This window comes from Elephantulus edwardii, unplaced genomic scaffold (assembly GCF_000299155.1).
Source record: "Elephantulus edwardii isolate Elephantulus edwardi_28Jun2011 unplaced genomic scaffold, EleEdw1.0 scaffold00190, whole genome shotgun sequence".
NCBI lineage: Eukaryota > Metazoa > Chordata > Mammalia > Macroscelidea > Macroscelididae > Elephantulus > Elephantulus edwardii.
Genome location: NW_006399940.1, coordinates 4,205,238 through 4,225,247, shown reverse-complemented (window position 1 = coordinate 4,225,247; position 20,010 = coordinate 4,205,238). Strand labels below are relative to the sequence as shown.

General features: G+C 36.7%; 1 protein-coding gene across 2 annotated transcripts in view; it reads right to left on the bottom strand.

The window, feature by feature from the left end:
• The window catches only part of NEGR1 (neuronal growth regulator 1), a 1,417,016-nt gene that overhangs the window by 340,903 nt on the left and 1,056,103 nt on the right, over positions 1-20,010 (bottom strand). For both annotated transcript variants that reach the window (XM_006896776.1, XM_006896777.1), the window contains one exon: positions 1,846-1,966. In XM_006896776.1, the coding sequence (XP_006896838.1) occupies positions 1,846-1,966 (121 nt within the window). The remainder of the gene's footprint in view (positions 1-1,845; positions 1,967-20,010) is intronic.

Sequence of the window (20,010 nt, the reverse complement as noted above, 5' to 3'; positions counted from 1 at the left end):
ATTAAAGTTCAGGAACAAAATAGTCTTTAACAAATGATTTCTTGACTAGACAACTAGGAATAATTATTTTTTCTCACTTTTAATAAGTGAATGTTGAAAAGTGTCTATGAAATTACCTACATTCTTGGCCTTACTGAGCGCTTTGTGAAGATTCAGGGATCCTGATTCTGATTCAGAGTATCCTAAAGATGAATAGACACCTTTTTTCACCAAATACTCCCAGAAATTTCTGTTCTCATAAATTTTATATTTACGTAAGTGGGCTTCTGTGTAAGATGGCATTTGAATGAAGATTACATAATTTGCAACGGTTAGAGACTGATGTTCCTGAAGTTTGTTCAACCACACAATCCAAACCTTGTAAATGTAGGTTTTCACAATCTAAGAAAGATGATATTGGCAGTTCTACAAGAGGGACAGATGATTGTAAGTGTTTACCTAATCCACTGCGTTGAAAGCCTGAGGGTCCTGAAGATGTCATAAAAAGACAAGTTTAAATAAAACAAATAACTATATAGTAAAAAAGATTAAAATATTAACTACCTCCAATTTTAGAAGTGGTTGCATATAAAAGTGCTGTAGGAAAAAGTTCAGTTAAAACTATTATTAAGAAAAATTAGTTATTGGAATCATCATTATTTTTGCTAATAACTTCTTTCTGAAAGAAAATTTGATTATACATTGAGAAATCAAGTGTTGACTTGTATGATATTCATTCTCATCCACTGTGACAATGTTACATTTTACATTTCACCGGTCTATACTTTCAAGAGAAATTTGTTATTATCTACAACCCAAGTAAGCCCCATACATATGTAATAAAGAAATTAAGTGTTTAATATGTGCCTTTTGTACTTATTGTTATGTACCATGCAGTTGGAACCAACTCACAGGTAGTCCTCTGGTGGGTAGTCAGAAGCTTAAATCTCACAGGAAGAAATTGCCCATATTTCAATTTTAATTTGGCAGCAGAACTGTAACCATTAGGTCAACAGAATTCTTTCAATTTACTTACAGATAGAAATTTCATACAAATAAGTCCAACATGCTCTTGAATATATCCCTCCCTAGTTTTCAAATGAAATACACACATTGTATATAGTGTCCTGTTCTGTGGATCACATCTTTCAGTTAACCTGCAGGGCTCTGCATTTCTCTGATGTCTTGATAAGAGCAGCTGAAGAGGTTTGTCTGAGTCTACTGGATGAAAACAAAGAGAAAACATTCAAGTCCTGTCTTCCCTTTCAATAGCTCTTGCCCAGGTTTCTGGGACTTCTCAAGTGTGATGATCACACAGAGCTGAGGTGAGAAAAGCCCTAAAGTCCCCTTGTTTAGTCCTTTAACCATGGCTTTTATCTCCTCTAATGCCCCTATAGTGACAGAATATCTAAAACAAAGTGTCCTATAAAACAAAATTTGAAAATATCTTGCAGGAGAGCAAGACAGGTGCAAGGACTGAGGCTTCTCATGATGGGAGGAGGCAGCAGTTCTTTGATTACTTTTGAAGTGCCCTCACAGAAGCTGTGCCCAAGTCCTCTAAGAGCTGGTTTACTTTCCAAATAAACATGGGTGCCAGTAAGAGCCTTGGTGTGGTGGTTCAGAAGGCAGAAAGAACAAAATGTGCTGGTGATCTGGGAATTTGTAGGCATTTCTGAGATCATATAAAGCAAAGTGGACAATTCTCCTGGATGCTATTAACTACTCACCCCTCCTGTGTGGACCCCTTCAGTTTGCCTATCTGTGAGAAGGCTACTGAGAATCATTCAAAATTGCTTAAAGTAAGGATCGGAAACACAAACACATTAGCGTAAGTACTTGAAACAGTAATAATCGCTAAGTCCTTACTTCTTCTCTCCTTTGTACCATTCAAAGGCTGGTGGCGGCACACCTGCACCTTCACACCTTATCAATCCGCTGCGTCCAGGGGCCACGGTGCCAGATTTAATTTCCTGAATCGTAGGAGCAACTGAAAAAGGAACAAACAAAAAAGGTGGATAAGTGAAGGAAAAAAAGAAATCTTTTCACAGTGATACATATATTTTTATTCCTTCTAATATTCAAAGCAGTTTTATGCCTGATAGGACAATGCATCACATTTTCAGTATTTCATGCTTCAAATACAAGACTAGTCATTTGCAGCTTCATTTTTCAAGTTGGACAATAGATGAATGCTCCCAGCAAGTACAGAGTAAATGCAATACATTTTGGCCTCACTTGGAAAAATGGCTTTGGTGAGCGAAACGCTTCATCAGGGCGCTAGTCAAACTACACTCTAATAATAGCTCTTTTATTGAGTGGTTACTGGAAACTCAGCTGGATTAGGTACTTTGTGTTCATGATTTCCTCACAATGCTCATCGAACCTATATAATATTATCTTAGTTTCATGAATGTGGAACCCAAATATCAGAGAGGTTAAGTAATTTGTCTAGGGTCACACAGCTACTTAGCTGCAGAATTGGGATTTGAAGACACGTTGGCTCAGAACCTGGGATCTTTCATTAGTCTGGTTTTTATTTCTATTCTTTATGCTTTTTTAGTAAATCAGTGCTTTTGTTTCTGTGGTGTCTTTCCTGCTTCCCAGGGTCAAGAATCATTTATTGTGCCACTATCTCCATATTTTGTCCTGTTACCTTTAACTGGGAATAGCTTTATCTCCTTGGAGTAGTTTATCTAATTATCTCCTACTGTATATTGTCCATCTTGTAATTTAATTATTTATGTGTGTGCTAATCTTCCCTGTCAGCACCCTGAATGCAGAGTAAATATCCAATTCATCTTTGCATATTCAAAGATCAAAGCACAGTGTTTGGCACAAAGCCATGATTGTAATTTTTTTCTTTTCTTTTCTTTTTTGCATAGACCTTTATTAATTTACCATATAGTTTTGGAGAATTGCTACATGCCACGCTTTCCCCCAAACACAAAACTACCACATTCACTCACATACTGAATTCGGCATTGCTGGGGAATGGGGAGACAGACTCTAAGAAATAAATACAACACTTACTCATGTCAAGAGGGGTTCTATGACTGTAAATCACAAGGAAGGAGATTGCTCATCCTCCTTCCATGGAGCTACTGGTATATTAGAACCTCTACAGAAGAGCCACTTTTGCGCAAGCAGTGAGTGCAACTCCCTACTGACAATGCCATCAGATATATCTGTCTCTCCTTCTCTCTCTCCCTCATACATTTTCACACACATATATGTTCATACATATATACGTTGCTGTGGTGGTAGGGTATCATCAAGTCAGAACTGATCCATAGTGGACCCTCCAGCAGGCTTTCAAAGACAGTTAATCACAAGGCAGGAGATTGTCCGTCTTTTTCCCAGTGAGCAGCTGATGGATTTGAACCACACATTTTTGCATTGGTAGCAAAATTCCTAATCACTATACAACCCAAGTCCCCTATATATACTATATATACATATACACACATCTACAAATATATTTTTTAACTTGGTGATAAAGAATTGTACTACCAAAACTCAAAGGCATTTGGATGAAGCCATAGGCTGCATCATGGGGAAAAGACAGGCAATCCCTTCCTATGCAATTTACTGCCTCTGAAAATCCACAGGACGATCCGCTATGAGTCAGTTCCCACTCCACGGTACATAACAACACATAAAATATACATGAACACACATTATTATCTTATTTGTCTGTTGTCTTGAGTTTTTGCTTGGTTGGTTGTTTTTTTGTCATATAAAAGGATCTAAAAGACAGGACAAAAATGAAAAACAAAACAAAACAAACAAAAAAAAACCCCAACAACTAGGTAGAAAGCTATTGCAGGCAAGGGACATTGGCAACTCAGACCAGGGTGGAAATAATGAAGACAGTGGTAGGAAGTGCTACAGGTTGGTGTCTATTACGAAGGTGGAGCCCATAACGCTTATTGAAAATCAGAAATAAAATGGAGTAAAGTAAATAAAAGAGAGAGAAGAATCAAAACAACTTAATTCAATTTATGTTACTAGAGGTCCAGAATGTCACTGACTAATTGAGAAGATTTTAAGTAGAACCACTTTAAAGAAAACATTAGGAGGTTTATGAATATATCTTTTTCTGAATTTTTTCTATAAAGTTTTTAAATGTAATGCATAGTTTGAATTATCCAGTGGCAGAGTTCAATACAACAGGAATCTTGAAGATGAAAATGCTAGTTCATTCAGATAAATGACCTAAGCAAATATGCACTTTGAATATATTTTTGGTTTCTTTGGGAAGCAATAAAAATGTACAAAATGTAATGTTTTTACCATATGCAGTGAGCATAATAAATGTAAACACACTATAGAATATTGCTTTTCCCTTTAAAAATACTCTAGAAAATATATCATTTTCTATTAAGAGTGATGCTGCTACACTTTGAATTTATAGCACCTCCATTTCTCTGTAGTGTTTTTATTCTTCATAGTAAGGGTTCAATTTCAAGTTCTAGAAACAAAGCATTGCAACCAAATATTTGTTGTTAAGGTAACTTAATTTGGTAAACAAAAATAATGAAAGAATATGAAGTAAGTTTGAGAAAATGTTATGACTCTTTGACTCATATTTTTGGACATTATCATAATGGCTAACCTCTAGGGGATGATATCATGCTTGGTAAAGGAGAGATCAGCAAAAAAACCGAGATGAATCCACACAGTGACTGTCACATTGGAGACAGGGTCAGGAAATGATTCCTGCTGTTGTACATAGTGTTACAATGAGTCAGAGTTCACTTACAGTACATAGTAATAACATTTCTGATGTACATATGTGTACAGCATGAGAAATCATTTAATAATTTTAATTGTTTTATTAATTAAAGATTCATGAATCTCATAAAGGTAATAAAGTATACAAAACAGACAAACTTGTTGCTGTGAAATCTTTATAATTCACAGTGAGTCTATAGGACAGAGCCAAAATGCCCACAGGGTTTCCAAGGATGTAATTTTTAGGGAAACAGGCTATCATCCTTTCTCTTCCAGAATATCTGATGTGTTAAGACTTTAACTGTTGTACCACCAAAACTCACTAAAACACACAAGAGGCATCAATAAACAAAGAAACCATTTATTCTCCAAGTATTAACAACGCTGTTTTGCCTGTGAGAGGTGCAGGTAACATTGCATTTTAGCTCTTGTCGCCACAAGCTTTAATCTCTTTTTCTCCCTGTCACACAAAAAGGCTGTAATCTTTTATAATATCTAACTATTATTGAAGATGAAATAACCATATGCAGCAAGATATCCATCACAAACTCCTACTGATGACCTGGTTAGTTTAATTACTCTCTTGTTTGTCAAGGGGGCCATGACTCATTACAAACAAAACCATGAAATCCGGAACATTGCCTGAAAAGCCAGGCATAATGAACCGAAATAAAAATCTAATTCACCATTATAAGGCTTTTATGTAGTACAGTGTGGATAGGGCTCTGCAGTAGGTGGCTTACCACCTAAGTTAAAGGGACATCGTCTTGTTATTTAGGGATTTCCAGACTGCTATAATGGATACTGTGTAAAATGATATTCCTTCAGACAAACCAGGTGGTCATGGTTTTCTCCATTCTACTGCCTGCTAGCATTCTTAATCTCTAGCCCCCACCCCAGGTTTGAGGTTTGTTAGCAAAGTTTAAAAATACATAATTCTGAGCTAACTAACCCCATTCTTCCTCTTCCTCTTCCTCTTCCTCAGAAAGTCAGGGAGCTATGATGCAGTAGGATATTTATTATCAGGTCATTGCCATCAAGTAGATTCTCGCTCATGGTAACTGTGTAGGACAGAGAACTGCCTCGTGTGATTTCCAAGGCTGTCAATCTTTAGGGAAACAGAATATCTTATCTTTCTCTTAGGGAATGGCTGCTAGTTACAAATGCTTTTAACCACATCACTGCCAGGATATTTGTTAGCAAGGTTAAAAAACCACATTTAGTCATTTAGGCTGGGGGTTGGTGGGCATAAAATAGATTGGAGAGTTTCCTTTGTCTCCCTGGCTCTGATGTTAGTGAAGTACACAGGCTTTCTGCTTACAGCCAATCAAAGGGATCTTACTACTATTTGAAATATGATTGGCATAGCTTCCAGCATCACAGCCAAAACCAAGAAATTAGGGCCAACTCATAGATGAACAAAATCACTTGTGCTTGAACAAATTTCAATGGAACTTCCAGACTCAGAAATACTTGGAAGAAAGTCTTTGCAATCTATTTCCCTATTTCTGAGGAGGAACTGGCCAATGAAATACTAGGAAAATAGTGTCTGATATTAGTGTTGGGAGAAGAGGCCCTCAGGTGAGTAGGCACTCAAAATGCTACCGGAGAAGTGTTGCCTCCTTAGAGTCAATATTGAAGTATGCGTGGAGCAAAGCTTTTACAACTTTCATTTGCTGATGTGGAATGACTTAAAAGAGGAAGGAAGAGTGGCAAATAATCATCAATAATTTACTGTATAAAGCATGATTCTAGAAAAGAATTGGAGTTGTTAGAGTTATAGTAGAACAATATTCTAGGCAGTAGCAAGGTAAAATAGACTAGCCTAAGTTATTTTTTAATTGGGCAATCATATGGTCTACTGAAATATTCATTGCCAAACATTGACCTTAATGTACAACTCAGTGAGTAATATCCATATGCCTACAAAGAAGACTCATTGCTATAACTAATATTCGTATTTGTATGCCAAACACTAATGCCAAGTGAAAAGGCATCCAGTTCAAATTCACCAGATGCTCTGCAGAAGAAAAATGGGTAATCTTCTCCCCTGCTTCAGAAAACCCACGCGGAGAGTCTGTTATGGGTAGGTTTTGACTTGATGGTATACAACGATAACAACAACAATGCCAAAAATAATAAAGGGGAGATATTTTCTAATTCCTAGAGTTTCAAACTGATCATTCATTGATTATTACTGGTGATGGGAATGCAAAAGTTGTAAATAGAGACGCAACAGTAATTGTAAATATGTTCTTTTAAAATAGTCTACTAGTTTATTTACAATATTCTAATACATTATGGTCAAGAAGAAATTCTTTCAACTCCCCTCACCCCCCATAAAATTGTACAACCCCATGATTATTTTCCCTCCCTTCCCGCACATCCACATCTCTCTGCTTTCAACCTCTACCACCCCTCTTGAATCCTTATACTCATTCTACAGTAATGGCTTTATACAATATTTATCCTTGTGGGACTGAATTAGTCTACTCAGCATAATGCTCTCCAGTCCCTCTCAAGTTAGGAAATAATTTACAGAGTTATTGCTCTTGAGTGCTGTATAGTATTCCACTGTGTGAATGTACCATAATTTCTCAATGCATTCGTTTGTGGTTGGACATTTAGGCTGTTTCCATGTTCTTGCCATGGTGAATGCTGTTATGAACATTAGTGTATAAATCTCAGTTGTGCCTCAGTTATAATTTTCTCAGGGTATATTCCATGTAGAAGAACAGCTAGGTCATAAGGAATTTCTATGTTCAGCTTTTTGAGGAAGCACCAAACTACCTTCCAGAATGGTTATACCATTTTATAATCCCACCAACAATGTATAAGAGTTCCTTTCTCACCACATTCTCTCCAGCATGTTTTACTTGCTGCCCTTTTAAACTTGCCACTATTAGTGAAGTGAGATTGTACCTCATTGTGATTTTGATTTGCATCTCACTTACTGCCAGTGTTTTGGAGCATTTATGTGTCTGTTTGCCATTCAAAAATATTCCTCTATGAAAATTATTTCCATGTCTTGATGATAAAAATGGCACTTGAAATTATATAGTAGAATTTTGTAACATCAATGGGATGTCTTGTGAACACTTTTTTTAGCAACATACATCGCACCTTATCATATGAAATAGGAATAAAATTGTCTACATCTAAGGAAAGATACAATGGAGAAGCTCAATAAAATCCAAGAACAGTAGTCGACTATGAAACAGATCATCAGTTGCACATATGTAAGTTCAAGCTCCAGCTAAAGAAAATGCAAGCCAAATTATGACCTTTAGTATACCCCACTTGATTTTCGCAACCTCTGTTGGTCTAGTGGTTAATCAGTAGCACTGCCAACACAAAGACAGTGTGTTTGAATCCACCAGCTCCTCCACTGGACAAAGATGGGTAATCTCCTCCCAAGTGATTTATAGCCTCAGAGTATCTGCTAGAAGGTCAGCTGTGAGTCAGTTCCGAGTGAATAGCAAATAGTGGAGTCAAGTTTCTCAAGAATATATATGAGAAACATTAAGTTCTAATGGATGAAAATCATATAAATTGTGAGATGTCATCAAGAGCATCATACATTAAGAAAGCAAAAGGCCATTCAAAGCACAGGGAAAAAAAAGACCAAAATAGATATCAGAAGAGACTCTGAAGATTTGATTTTAATGTAGAACAGGTAAAGTAAAAGGAAGAAATTATGAAGTAAAGAAAATATTTCAAAGAGCAGTTTGAGAAGATAAAAAATGAAACGTACAAAAAGGGAAGGACATAAATGTATTATTTTCTTTTCTCAAGCATAAATAACTGATTAAAAACTTAAATATAAAATTGCAACATGACTAATTTTATGAAGAGAATCTTGACTGATGCAGAAAACATCAAAAGAAGTAGAAGAAATACAGATAATCACTATCCTAAAAAGACTTGGTTGACATTCAACTATTTAAGAAGATAACAATATTAGGAACCGAAGATAGAGAAGGAAAATGTCCAGGTTTCACAGAAGGCATTGATGAAAATCAAAGGTCCAGCATTGACTAAACAGCAGTTGAGGTGTTTCAACAAATGGGTATAATGCTGGACTGTTTTTTATTTCTCTCATTTGAGTACCTTACTCATGACACAAATTGGGTTGTGCACAGAAAAGGAATAACTTATTTATAAAGTGTTTTCAGCAAGTGAGACTGGTAATATGTCAGATACTCTAATTCTTATAAGCTATAAAAAAACCTTTCCTTCATATGCTCGTGTGTGTCTAGGCCCTGATTAGAAAGATGTGATATTCATGAGACATCCATATTAGTTATTTGTTCTCTTTCTTTAATGCCACTCTATCTTGAAGTTGAAGAATGGCCTAAATACATCCTAGATTTGCTATTCGGCACCTCTGATTTAGCACAGAAGTGCAGTATCTTGTGATGTTGTTACTGACATTACAAATGAAAATAGACCTAAAAAGTCATACAAAGGCATAGGTAAATGTTGAATTAAAAATTAATGGCTTTATGTGCCAGAGGCAGCCCTAAAGCATTTTATGTGGTGGTAAATTAAAGGGAAATATGCTGTGGGGTAATTAGTGCAGAGAAGGGAATCTTATGTAGGTTTTGTTTCGTGGCTAAAATGATAAGCTTGAATCTAGATGCCCTTGATTATTCTTGGGAACATAAATCAATACTTATTAACATCACTAGCTCTGCATCTCTTGGGAATGATTGTGGAAGAGGAAAAGGATTCATCTGTTAAAAGAACTACATTTCTTAATTCAACAAAACCTTGCACTGGGAACATGATTAGTTTTAAAAAAGTGATATTTCTGATCTCATGAAAGTGAAGTGTGTGTGGGGGAAACACAAAATAAAATGATTAGTTAATGCATCAGAAATTACATGAGCTTAGTTACCTAAAGCAGATAAAAGGGAATGGAAAGTTTTAGTAGTTTAGATGGTGTAATCATAGAGATGTGTTAGCTGATAAGTCAATATTTTTGAATTGTAAATTGAATGAGAGGAAAGGGTCATGTGGCCACTTGTAGGAGATTATTGCAATAAAGTTTGCATGGCTACAAAGTCTCTTGGTTCTTACTGTTATTATGTGTTGTCAAGGTGACAGCAACTCATAGTGACCCTAAGAACAACAGAACGCTGCTCTATCCTGTGCCCCTAAGAACAACAGAACGCTGCTCTATCCTGTGCCATCCTCTCCATCTCTGACATACTTGGTGGACACATCGTTACAGTCAATGTGCCAATCTCGCTTGCTGAGGATCTTCCTCTTATACTGGACCTCCAATTAGTGTAAAAGACAAGGTTCCATAGTGTAGTGGTTATAACAAAATCACTAAGTGGTGCAAATAGTTATCACACTCGAGTACTAACTGAAAAGCTGAAAGTCCAAATCCACATAGACTTGAAGGATAGTTATCTATTCTAACAGCCATTGAAAACTTTGTGGAATAGAGTTCTAGTCTGAAAACACATGGACTTGCCATGAGCTTGAGTCGCAAGTCAACATTTACTTAATAGAAACTCATTTGTTTATGGCTACCAAAAATAGCTTGTTTCTCACGGATTTCTTTTCTAAAGTACTTCTCAGAGACTGATGACGTTCATGTGTGTATGATGAATCTGGTATAAGACCTTTTTAAATTTATGACTGATATCTAAAAGGCTTTTGTGTTAGAGCTTTTTAGAGGCCTAACATTTCTTGTGACACATGCTTGAAAAGTTGAACCACTAGACTGGTGGAACTCATGGGTTGATTTTACATCTTATATGTTGTTATCTGTGGCTTTTAAGGTCAATAGCCATCCCTAGGTAAACAGGCTTCTGTGCCTTCAGGTGCTACAGTGCTCTCAAGAACTCCATGTGAGGAGAAGGCTTCAATTATCTGCACTGTAATTATATGGTCACTTATCTGCCAGGAATAGAGACGCTTCACACCAATCATGACTAATTAAATCCCTGAAGTGAAGTTGTTAACAGTGAAATTATAAATATGCTTTGCCAAGATATAAAAAAACCCCACAACCCCAAAACAAAGAAAAGTAAAAAAAACCACCTCCTCACACTCCAAAACCTCCTTTTCTGTTAAAATGTTACATATTTTAAGAAGTAATATTGAGTATCTTTCAGGAAAGGCAAACAAACCATAAAACACAAGTTAATGGCTCCAGAACCTCTTTCTTTTGCCATAACAATTCTTCCATTGTTCTTTGAGGCTTGGCCTTGCAGCAATCTGAAAGCTGTTTTTTTCCCTCCCTGCAGTGACAATGTGGGTGTGTTCTCCTATGTTTGTATGTACATAAGATGGTTCTTCTTTTCATGGTGAGAGTTTTGGTTCTGCTTAAATTGAACTTCTTTCAACAGCACCAATGTAGCAACAAAGGTGATTCCTTGAACCCATAAAACATATAACTACCATGGCATTCTTCGGAATAGAGAGAGTTACGTGCATTACTGAAATTTAGGCACTTTGCCCTTGTGTCAAATTGCATATGGCTGTGAGAGGAAGCAATTGCACAGTGGGGAAAATAAAGCAAAACAAAGCATCAGTTTCGCAGAAATGTTATGAGACAGATGTGGAGAACAGTAAAGAAAAGATCTTGAGGAAAACAACTAGTGAAAGGGTCAACAGAGTATTTAACACCTGTATGATTAGAGTCTCATCAAAGAGAAGTCTTCTCTTCTTATTCACTCAGTGGAATTATTTCCTGCCATTGCTTAGCCAGTCATTTCAGGGTGAAGATAATGAAAGGTTCTTCATCCAAAACCCCAGGCTCTGCAGGTGCAAGCCACAGCCCCTATGTACTTGGCACATAACTAATGTAATCAAAATTCAACTTTTTTTTTTTTTTAGTTACATAACAATAGCCACAAAAACCTTTTTTCCTTGCTATCCTCATGGGAGCTGTGATTATGTACATGTGTCATTATTAAAGAGGGGAAAAAATGTGTGAACTCAAGAATTAATTTAATGTTATTGTTAAATCCCATTGAGTTGGTTTCATCTCACAATGGCGTTGTATACAATAGAGGGACAAACACTGTCTGAATCTGCACCATCCTCACAACCACTGTCATGTGTTGCTATTTTTTAGCCCATTGCTGCAGCCCATTGACACAACTGAACTGTGACAATCTATCTCACTAAGAGTCTTTCTTTTTGTCCCCACCTACTTTACCAGGTCTGGTGGCATAGTCCATAGTTAGTTTGGTTGCTAATACAAAGGTTCCGTTTCTTCTGCCAGTTCAAAACCACTATTGGCTCCACAGGAGAAAAGCTGGTAGTTTCCTCCTGTTACAAGCTTCAGAAAACTGATGAAGACTAAACCAAATGTATTGTCAAGTATAATGTCCTTCTTCAGGGGCTGGTCCTTCTTGATAACATGTCCAGCCACAAGTGAGAGCGAGTCTCTCCATCCTCATTTCTAAGGAGCATTCTAATTGTACTTCTTGCAGTCCATGGTACATTTGATATTATTCATCAGTGTAGTTAGATGCTATTGAGTCATCTACAAAACAGTGACCCTTTGAATAATGCACTGGAACTCTTCCCTATCCTGCATTATATTCATCATCTCTGCCATATTTGACCCATTGTTACAGTCCCTATAACAATTCATCTCTTTGAGGGTCTACCAACACTATAATGCACATTTATAAATTATTTTTGGTCTTGCTTATTCATTGTTCACCTTTCATATATATTCATATATATATAATGAAAAAAACCTCTAACTCATTGCTGTCAAGTCAGTAATAACTCATTACTTTTCAGTGGGTTTTTTGCAGGCTGAAAATTACATGGGAGGAGAATCTCCAGTTTTCTTCTTGTGAGCAGATAGAGATTTTAATAATGTGCCTTTGGTTTAACAGTGTAACCCTTTACCTACTGGATCACCAGAACTCCCCTATATGGATGTGAAATCATTGAAAATATAAAAGATTAAATCAGGTGTTCCTTAGTCTTCAAAGTGACATCTTTGTTTTGAACATTTTAAAGAGATATTTAGCAGCAGATCTCATCAATGCAATACATTGTCTCGTTTTGTAAACTGTTGCTTTCATGATCTTTGACTATGAATCCAAGTAAAATAAAACCCATGATGCCAGTAAGTTCCCTCTTTATGTTGTTTATTGGTCTAATTGTGAGGATTTTTGCTTACATATTGAGATGTATTTCATAATAAAAGCTTGTAGTCTTTGAGTTTTATCAGTATTTCAAGTCTTCTTCCTATTGGTAAGCAGAATTGTGATTGCAGAATCCACCTCAAGTCCTGACGTCATGTTCTTTTTCACATAGCCTAGTGTCTAGGATCATTTGCTTAGCATGAAGATTGAGGAAGTACAGTGAAAAGATACAATGCTGACATACACCTTTCTTGAATTTACATCACACAATGACCCCTTATTCTGTATGAATGGCTGTATCATAATGTCTGTACAGAGTTCTCAGGAACACAATTAATTGTTCTGGAATTCCCATTCTTTGCAAGAGTATTCATAATTTGCTCTGGTCCAAACAGGTGTCTTTGTATAATCAAATAAAAATACCATGGCTTGGATCAGATGCACCTTAGTCTTTAAACTAGCATCCTTGTTTTTTAGTGCTTTGGAAAGGACCTTGACAGCAGATTTCACAAATGCCACAAGTCTTTTGATTCTTGGCTACTGCAGCCATGGGTGTTACTTATGGAACAAGTAAAATAAAATCATTGGTCATTTCAATCTTTTCTCCATCTATCATAATGTTGTCTATTAATCCAGTGGTAAGGAATTTTGTTTTCTTTATGTTGAGATATAATCTGTATGAAAGACTGTAGACTTTGATCTACTTCAGTAAGTGCTTCAAATATTCTTTACTTTCTATAGGCAAAATTGTTTATTTGTATAATGCACATTGTTGATAAATCTCATTCCAATTCCAGTGCCATGTTCTTCTTCATATAGTCCAGCTTTTTGAATAATTTACTCAGTACACAGATTGAGTCGGTACAGAGAAATTATATAATTGTGGCTTATACTCCTTCTGATTTTAAAATACCCAATGTTCCTTTGTTTTCTTCAGACAATAGCTTCTTGGTCTAGGTATGTGATTTTCAAGAGCACGCTTACATGTTCTAGAATTCACATTCTTCTCAATGTTATCCATAGTTGTTACATTACACACAGTATTATTATAGTTATAATTATAGTACCTAATTAATAAGACTATGACATAGAGAACATAAAAATAAATCATGAAAAATGATTAATATTTTATACTGATTTAGCAGTTACTTTAACCATATGCATTATTAATGCTCTTATTAAGTAGCAATTACTGCAAGTAAGTCAAGTATCACAAATATATTCTCCTGAACCCATGGAATCATGATATATGAGAATAAAACAACTTTTAAAAATAATTCCCTATCTTGATATTGCAATGTAGTAAAGAACTTATTTAAAATCTGGACTACTCTCTTAGACCTGTATTTATTCCTTGGCTCTTTTGTTTTGGGGGGGGATGTAGTTAAACAAGAACATTTTTCAAAAGGTATCATTTTACTTTGCTTTTACTCTACTTCTCATTGAGTGATAAGTTTAAGTCTTGGATTCAACAACATGATAGAATATGAACAATGTATGCAAATCAAACATGCCTTACCCCCCCAAAAAATCTGTAATTATAATGGTGCATTTTGTGTTTTTCCATGCAAGATAAATGCTTTGATTCAATTAAGCAAATACTGAGAGCATTTTCTTTCCACAGGAAGTATAATGTTAGGGGAAATTACACATGACCTAGAGCAGTATCTCAACAAGGAGCTGTTAGAAATTCCAACTGAATTCAGGAGAGTCTGTAGATTGAAGGGCTGTCATTGCTGACTTACCTAGATCTTTTCTCAGTGGAGCTATCATGGGAGAGGCTGTGCCGTTGACATCTCTGACCTTACAGTACCACCCTCATCGCTGTGGTGACCCCTCCAACATCCATCAGAGACATGACTGACCAAATGACCCTCCATGGCACCCTCAAGGCCTGCCGTTGCTGGATGATCCAGATTGCTACCCACTGCCGTTCCCAGATATGATACTGTCCCTTTGTCAAATAAGCCTGTCATCATTTGGAAGCTGGCCAGGGATGAGACCAATTATGGCATCCCTTAGTTGTGCTTGCATCATTACTTCCTCTTTGTTAGTGATGTGGTCATCTCCTCTGATGGCAAGTTTGCCCTCTATGGTTTCTGGGCATGATGATGTAGGCCATGCTAAGGATGTCCTGAGTGTGGGCTTCTCTATCAATCAGTAGACCGTCTCAGGAACCAGAGAGAATTGACACAGTGGACATAACAATGACCTTTGGGATAGCAGCAGGTGTGAAATTTGCTCAGGATAGGACAAGATTCAGAGAGATTGTACATAAGGTTGTTATCAGTCCAGTCATTTGAGGGCATATAACAACAAGGGAGTTAAAGATACTTCACTATAATTAAAACTCAATTCAATTCAATGTTTTTGATAGCTGATCCTCCAGTGGATTTTCAGAGGTTATAAATCACACAACAGTTTTTCCACCTTTCTTCAAATGAAGCTGTTGGTGGATTCAAACTGGTCACCTTTAAGTGAGCAGTACAGTTCTCTATACCAACAAAACTCCCAATGCTATTTTCACTCATTTATAGTTTGATTTTATCTTGATCCTGAGTATATTTCTGTTGTAGGATGGGTGACGTGTTATCAGTGTAATCTAAGAGTGTTACACTGCTAACCAAAATGTTGCCTCATTTCTGATGGTTCTAATCCACCAGCTGCTTGCTGATGGTCTCCTCCCATTATTATTATTTACAGTTTAGGAAACACAATGGTGGGTTGCTCTGAGTTGGAAACCTACCCATTAACAGCGAATGAGTAAGTGAGTGAATTAGTGAGGAAGTGAAGCAATGAGTGAAAAAGTAGCTAAAACTGCAGTGAGGAGTAAAAGGGTTATGTAATGAGGAGCTCGTTGGCATTTAGGCTGAATTCATTCGTATCATGCTTTTTGTAAGGGTCAGCAGTGGGAAAATTGCAGTGTGAAATAGCTGCCCCATTGTAGTCAGTAATGCTCACTCCAGTGACGCGGCTACAAAGAAATATGTCTGAGATTTATTGGGCCACCAACTGTATCAATAGGAATTAAATGGTTCACTGTTTCCTTAGCTGTTCACCAAACTAACTTTAGACTTTATTCATGATTTGATCTCTTCTCTGTTGTCAGTCATGCTGAAAATATAGCAGTATGCAATTGATTTGGATATACTGGGCAGGTTTGCAAGAATCTGAAGTTAGAATTTTCCTATGACATCTCTATTCTCAGCATAAAGCCTTGTATCGGAAGTTACCATTACTAATCCTTAGGTATTGGAATGAATTCTTTCTGTGTGCAATCAATTATTCATTTTAGTTGATTCTCCCAAAATAAAGACTAGAAAAGTTTAAAAGCTTTCTTTAGATTACCTGTAGAATGTAGAAATATTTGGAAGCCTTGTGTTTTACTGGAGAACATGTTACTTACTGTCTATGTTAATCAATGAAGCTATTTTAGTTAGTCTTCTATTATGTTTATTGCCATGTGTAAATTGATAATGCACTTTACAAGACTAATATTAATCTCTTGCTATGGGAATCAACTGAACCTGTATATAAATTCAGGATTCTTATGACCAACCAGTCTGAAAAATTATAGCAATAAAGATGTACTCCGTAATATATGGGATATCATTATTGGAGTATTTCCTTAGGCCAGTTCCTCACTGGTTCAAGTTTCCCTCTGGCCTCAGGGCCACCTTTCTCTAGAGACCTAACGGTAAATCTGGAGAGATGAAGAGGCCTTGGGCTGGTGTGACTTTTGTCCTCTGCAGAACAACTACTTTATCAGATTTTTAAGTTAACACAAAGGTTTACTTTTTCCTCTTGGTTCTGTAGTATTCAGTAATCTTAAAATAGAATATTTGAAAAGTTAATTAAAATTCAGTTATTTGAATTGTTTAATACTGAAAAAAATGAATAATTCATATTGATAATGTGGTCTAAAAAATTACTTTCCAAACACCCTGTCTTGGAAGAGGAGAAAATAAAACTTTCAAAGTGAAGCAAATAAGAAAAGAAGGAAAATTTAAGAAAATAAGATTTATATTATAGACACATAGCTGTAAACTACCCATTTTACCTTATTTACTACCCTCAAATCATGAGATAGAAAGTTACAAGTCAAGCAAGATTACTAGAAATGTGTTAAGAGAATTCCACCTCCACAAATTCCCTACGAAGAAAGTGAACGTTAAGCTAGGACAATTTTTATTTATTCATTTATTTTGAGGTGGCCATAAATTGTGTGCTAAGGCTGCAAGGGTGTACCATTTGAGCATTTCTACATTATTCAAAGAGTACAGCAACAAAGGCTCTAACTGTGGAACTGAAGTATTTTGTTCACAGACTTGCAATAAACTTAAGACCAAGGAGAAAAACAACCCAGTGGAAAGGGATACTAGTTAAAAAAAAAAAAAGAGATATAATTTTGATAGCTTCTTGTTTTTATTATGTACCATTGAAATACCTACAACTCATTGAGATCCCATAAGTGGCAGTTCTGAACCTCAGCCTATCCTGAGCCCAGCTCCCTGTCTCAGACACACTTGATCCTATTGCCACCATCACGGCATAAATCCATTTCATCTAGGGTCTTCTTCTTATGCACTGACCCTCTACCCTTCCAAGTATGATGTCCTTCTCCAAGGGCCGGTCTCTCCTGGCAACATGCTCAAAGTATGTGATATAGAGCTTCAAAATCCTTTCTTCCAAGGAACAAAATGCTTTTAATCTCTCTAGGACAGCTCTATTTCTCTTGGCAATCAACTATGATATAGTCAATACTCTTGTCCAAAGTATATTTGATACTCAATATACTCAGTACACAGGCATCAATTCTTCTTTTGTCATCTTCATTCATAGTCCAGCTTTCAGATGCATAAGCAATGGAAAAGACCACGGCCTGGATCAGGCCTGGATCTAACTGACATCATTGTTCTTTATCACTCTAGAGAGAACATTGATAGCAGATTTTCCCAGTGCAATGCATCTTTTGATTTCCTGACTGCTAGTACCAACACTGCTGATTGTAAAGTCAAGCAAGATGAAATAATTAACAACTTCAATCCTCTCTCCATATATCATAATACTGCCAATTGGCCCAATAAGGGACTGGACTGCCAATCCCAAGTTGTATGGTTCAACACTACAAGTTGCTTCATGGGAGAAGGATGAATGGGCAATCTCCATCAATGGCATTTAATGACCCTGAAACCCCATTGGAGGATCAACAATGGGTTGGTTCTGACTTAGTAATACACAGAAACAAAAACATCTTAAAAAGCACCATTTTGGATACATTTATTTATGGAGGAAGAAAGGTCAATCACAGCAAACACAGTTAAGTAGTAACTAAAAGCAAAAATCTGTAGGAAGCTACACTGCTAACCCAAGGGCTGTGTTTCTCTAGGAGTTTGGATCCACCAGCTGCTCTTCAGGAGAAAGATAGGGAATCTCTTGTCGCATGAAAGGAACCTCAGAAAAGCTTTGGTGGCTCAGTTGTAAGGGTCTAACTAAACAGCAGCAAAGAGTCTGAGGGGGAAAAAATAATAAAATGACAAAGCAGTAGAGGAGATACTTTTCTTACAAAAAGTATATCTTAAAGGAATCAAGAGATACAGGAGATGGAGTATAGGAAAAGTATAACTTTTAGAATTAATAACATGGACTTATTTGGAGCTAAGGATGTTTTACAAGAGGGGAAAAAAATGTCACCTTTCCTAAAAAGATTAAATAAACCGTGGGATGAGAAAATGCTGCCTAACAGCAGAAGTAATTTGACAACTGATGAGTATGTCAAGAAAATACAAGTCTGACTGACAAATAAGAAATTCCAAGCCAGCAAAAACAGCAAATGAATAAATTACTAGAGGGAATGTTTGGGTTCTTTTCTCTTCGGCTTAGAAATTATAAAAAGGGGTGGGGGGGGGGAGAAGCCTAAAATTGCTGGTATCTTCCGTTCTTCATAATCTTCATCTTATTTTCTCCCCTCCATTAAAATCACTAGATCTTTTTCTCTTTACTGCTCTCATTCTGTAAATCTTATCTGTGTATTTGATGAACACTTATTATTACCGCTTTTTAAATGCCATATACAAAACTTTTCAAACTCGAGACAGACTTTATAATTTTGCTGACTCCCTCTTTAACATGGGTTTGGAATCTTATAGAGTTACTCTACCTGTAAAAAAAAGAGTACAGCCACATCTGATCTCTATTAAATCCACAAGGGAAGTGGTCACCATCTGCACATCAACACTGCAATACCAATTTTTCCAAGGTCAGATTTGCCCAAGGCTTCCTGCACTTACTTCTATCACTTCTAACACCAGTCATCCCTCCCAAGGCTCTTTTTGCTCTACAGCTGGGTCTACTAGTCTGTAGCAATAGCCACACAGAACTCACAGGCAAGACTCACAATTATGGGATTTATTAAGAAAATTTACTAGTTACAATTCAGGTTGTAAACCAAATATATTTCTTCAGTCAATACAGTTTCTCAGGTGGGCTCCCAGGTGCTCTGGTATTCAGCCTATTGGCTCCTGGTCAATGTTTGAAGTCTACCAATTACGGTGTCTCTCTCTTCTCTCATCATCCTACAAACTTGGGAAAAAGCCTTCAACTCTGGCACATGGATTGAAGAGCCAGTTCAGGTCTATCTCATATGGGCCTCAGAATCTGTATCACCTCTGCTGCTGCTGCTGTTGCTGCTGCAGCCGCTCTGGTCTAGGTCCTGGTCTAATTCGTTCAAGAATCTCCAATCCAAAAGCTGTGCACTGCGTTGTCCTCTTCTTTATTTCTGGTACTGAAATGTCAACTTTCTGTCTCTTAGTTTGTTTTTGTTAAGTGCTGTCAAGTCAACCACAATTCATAAGGACCCTCCAAACAATAGATTTGAACACTGGCCTATCCTGTGCAGTCCTCATTATCTCTGATATACTTGAGCCGAGAGATACATTCACTATGTCAAGTCATCTTGTCAAGGGTCTTCCTCGCCTTCAATGGTGCTTTACTTTTCAAAGTAATATGTCTTTCTCGAACTCGCTCAGCTTATCTTAAGCTCAAGGAACTGAAGAACAAATCCAAACTTTGAGTTGCTATAATCAAGGATGCTTTCGGCAGAATGTTAAATGATCCAGGAAGTATTAAAAGAAGATGGAAAGAATATACTGAGTCACTGTATCGAAAG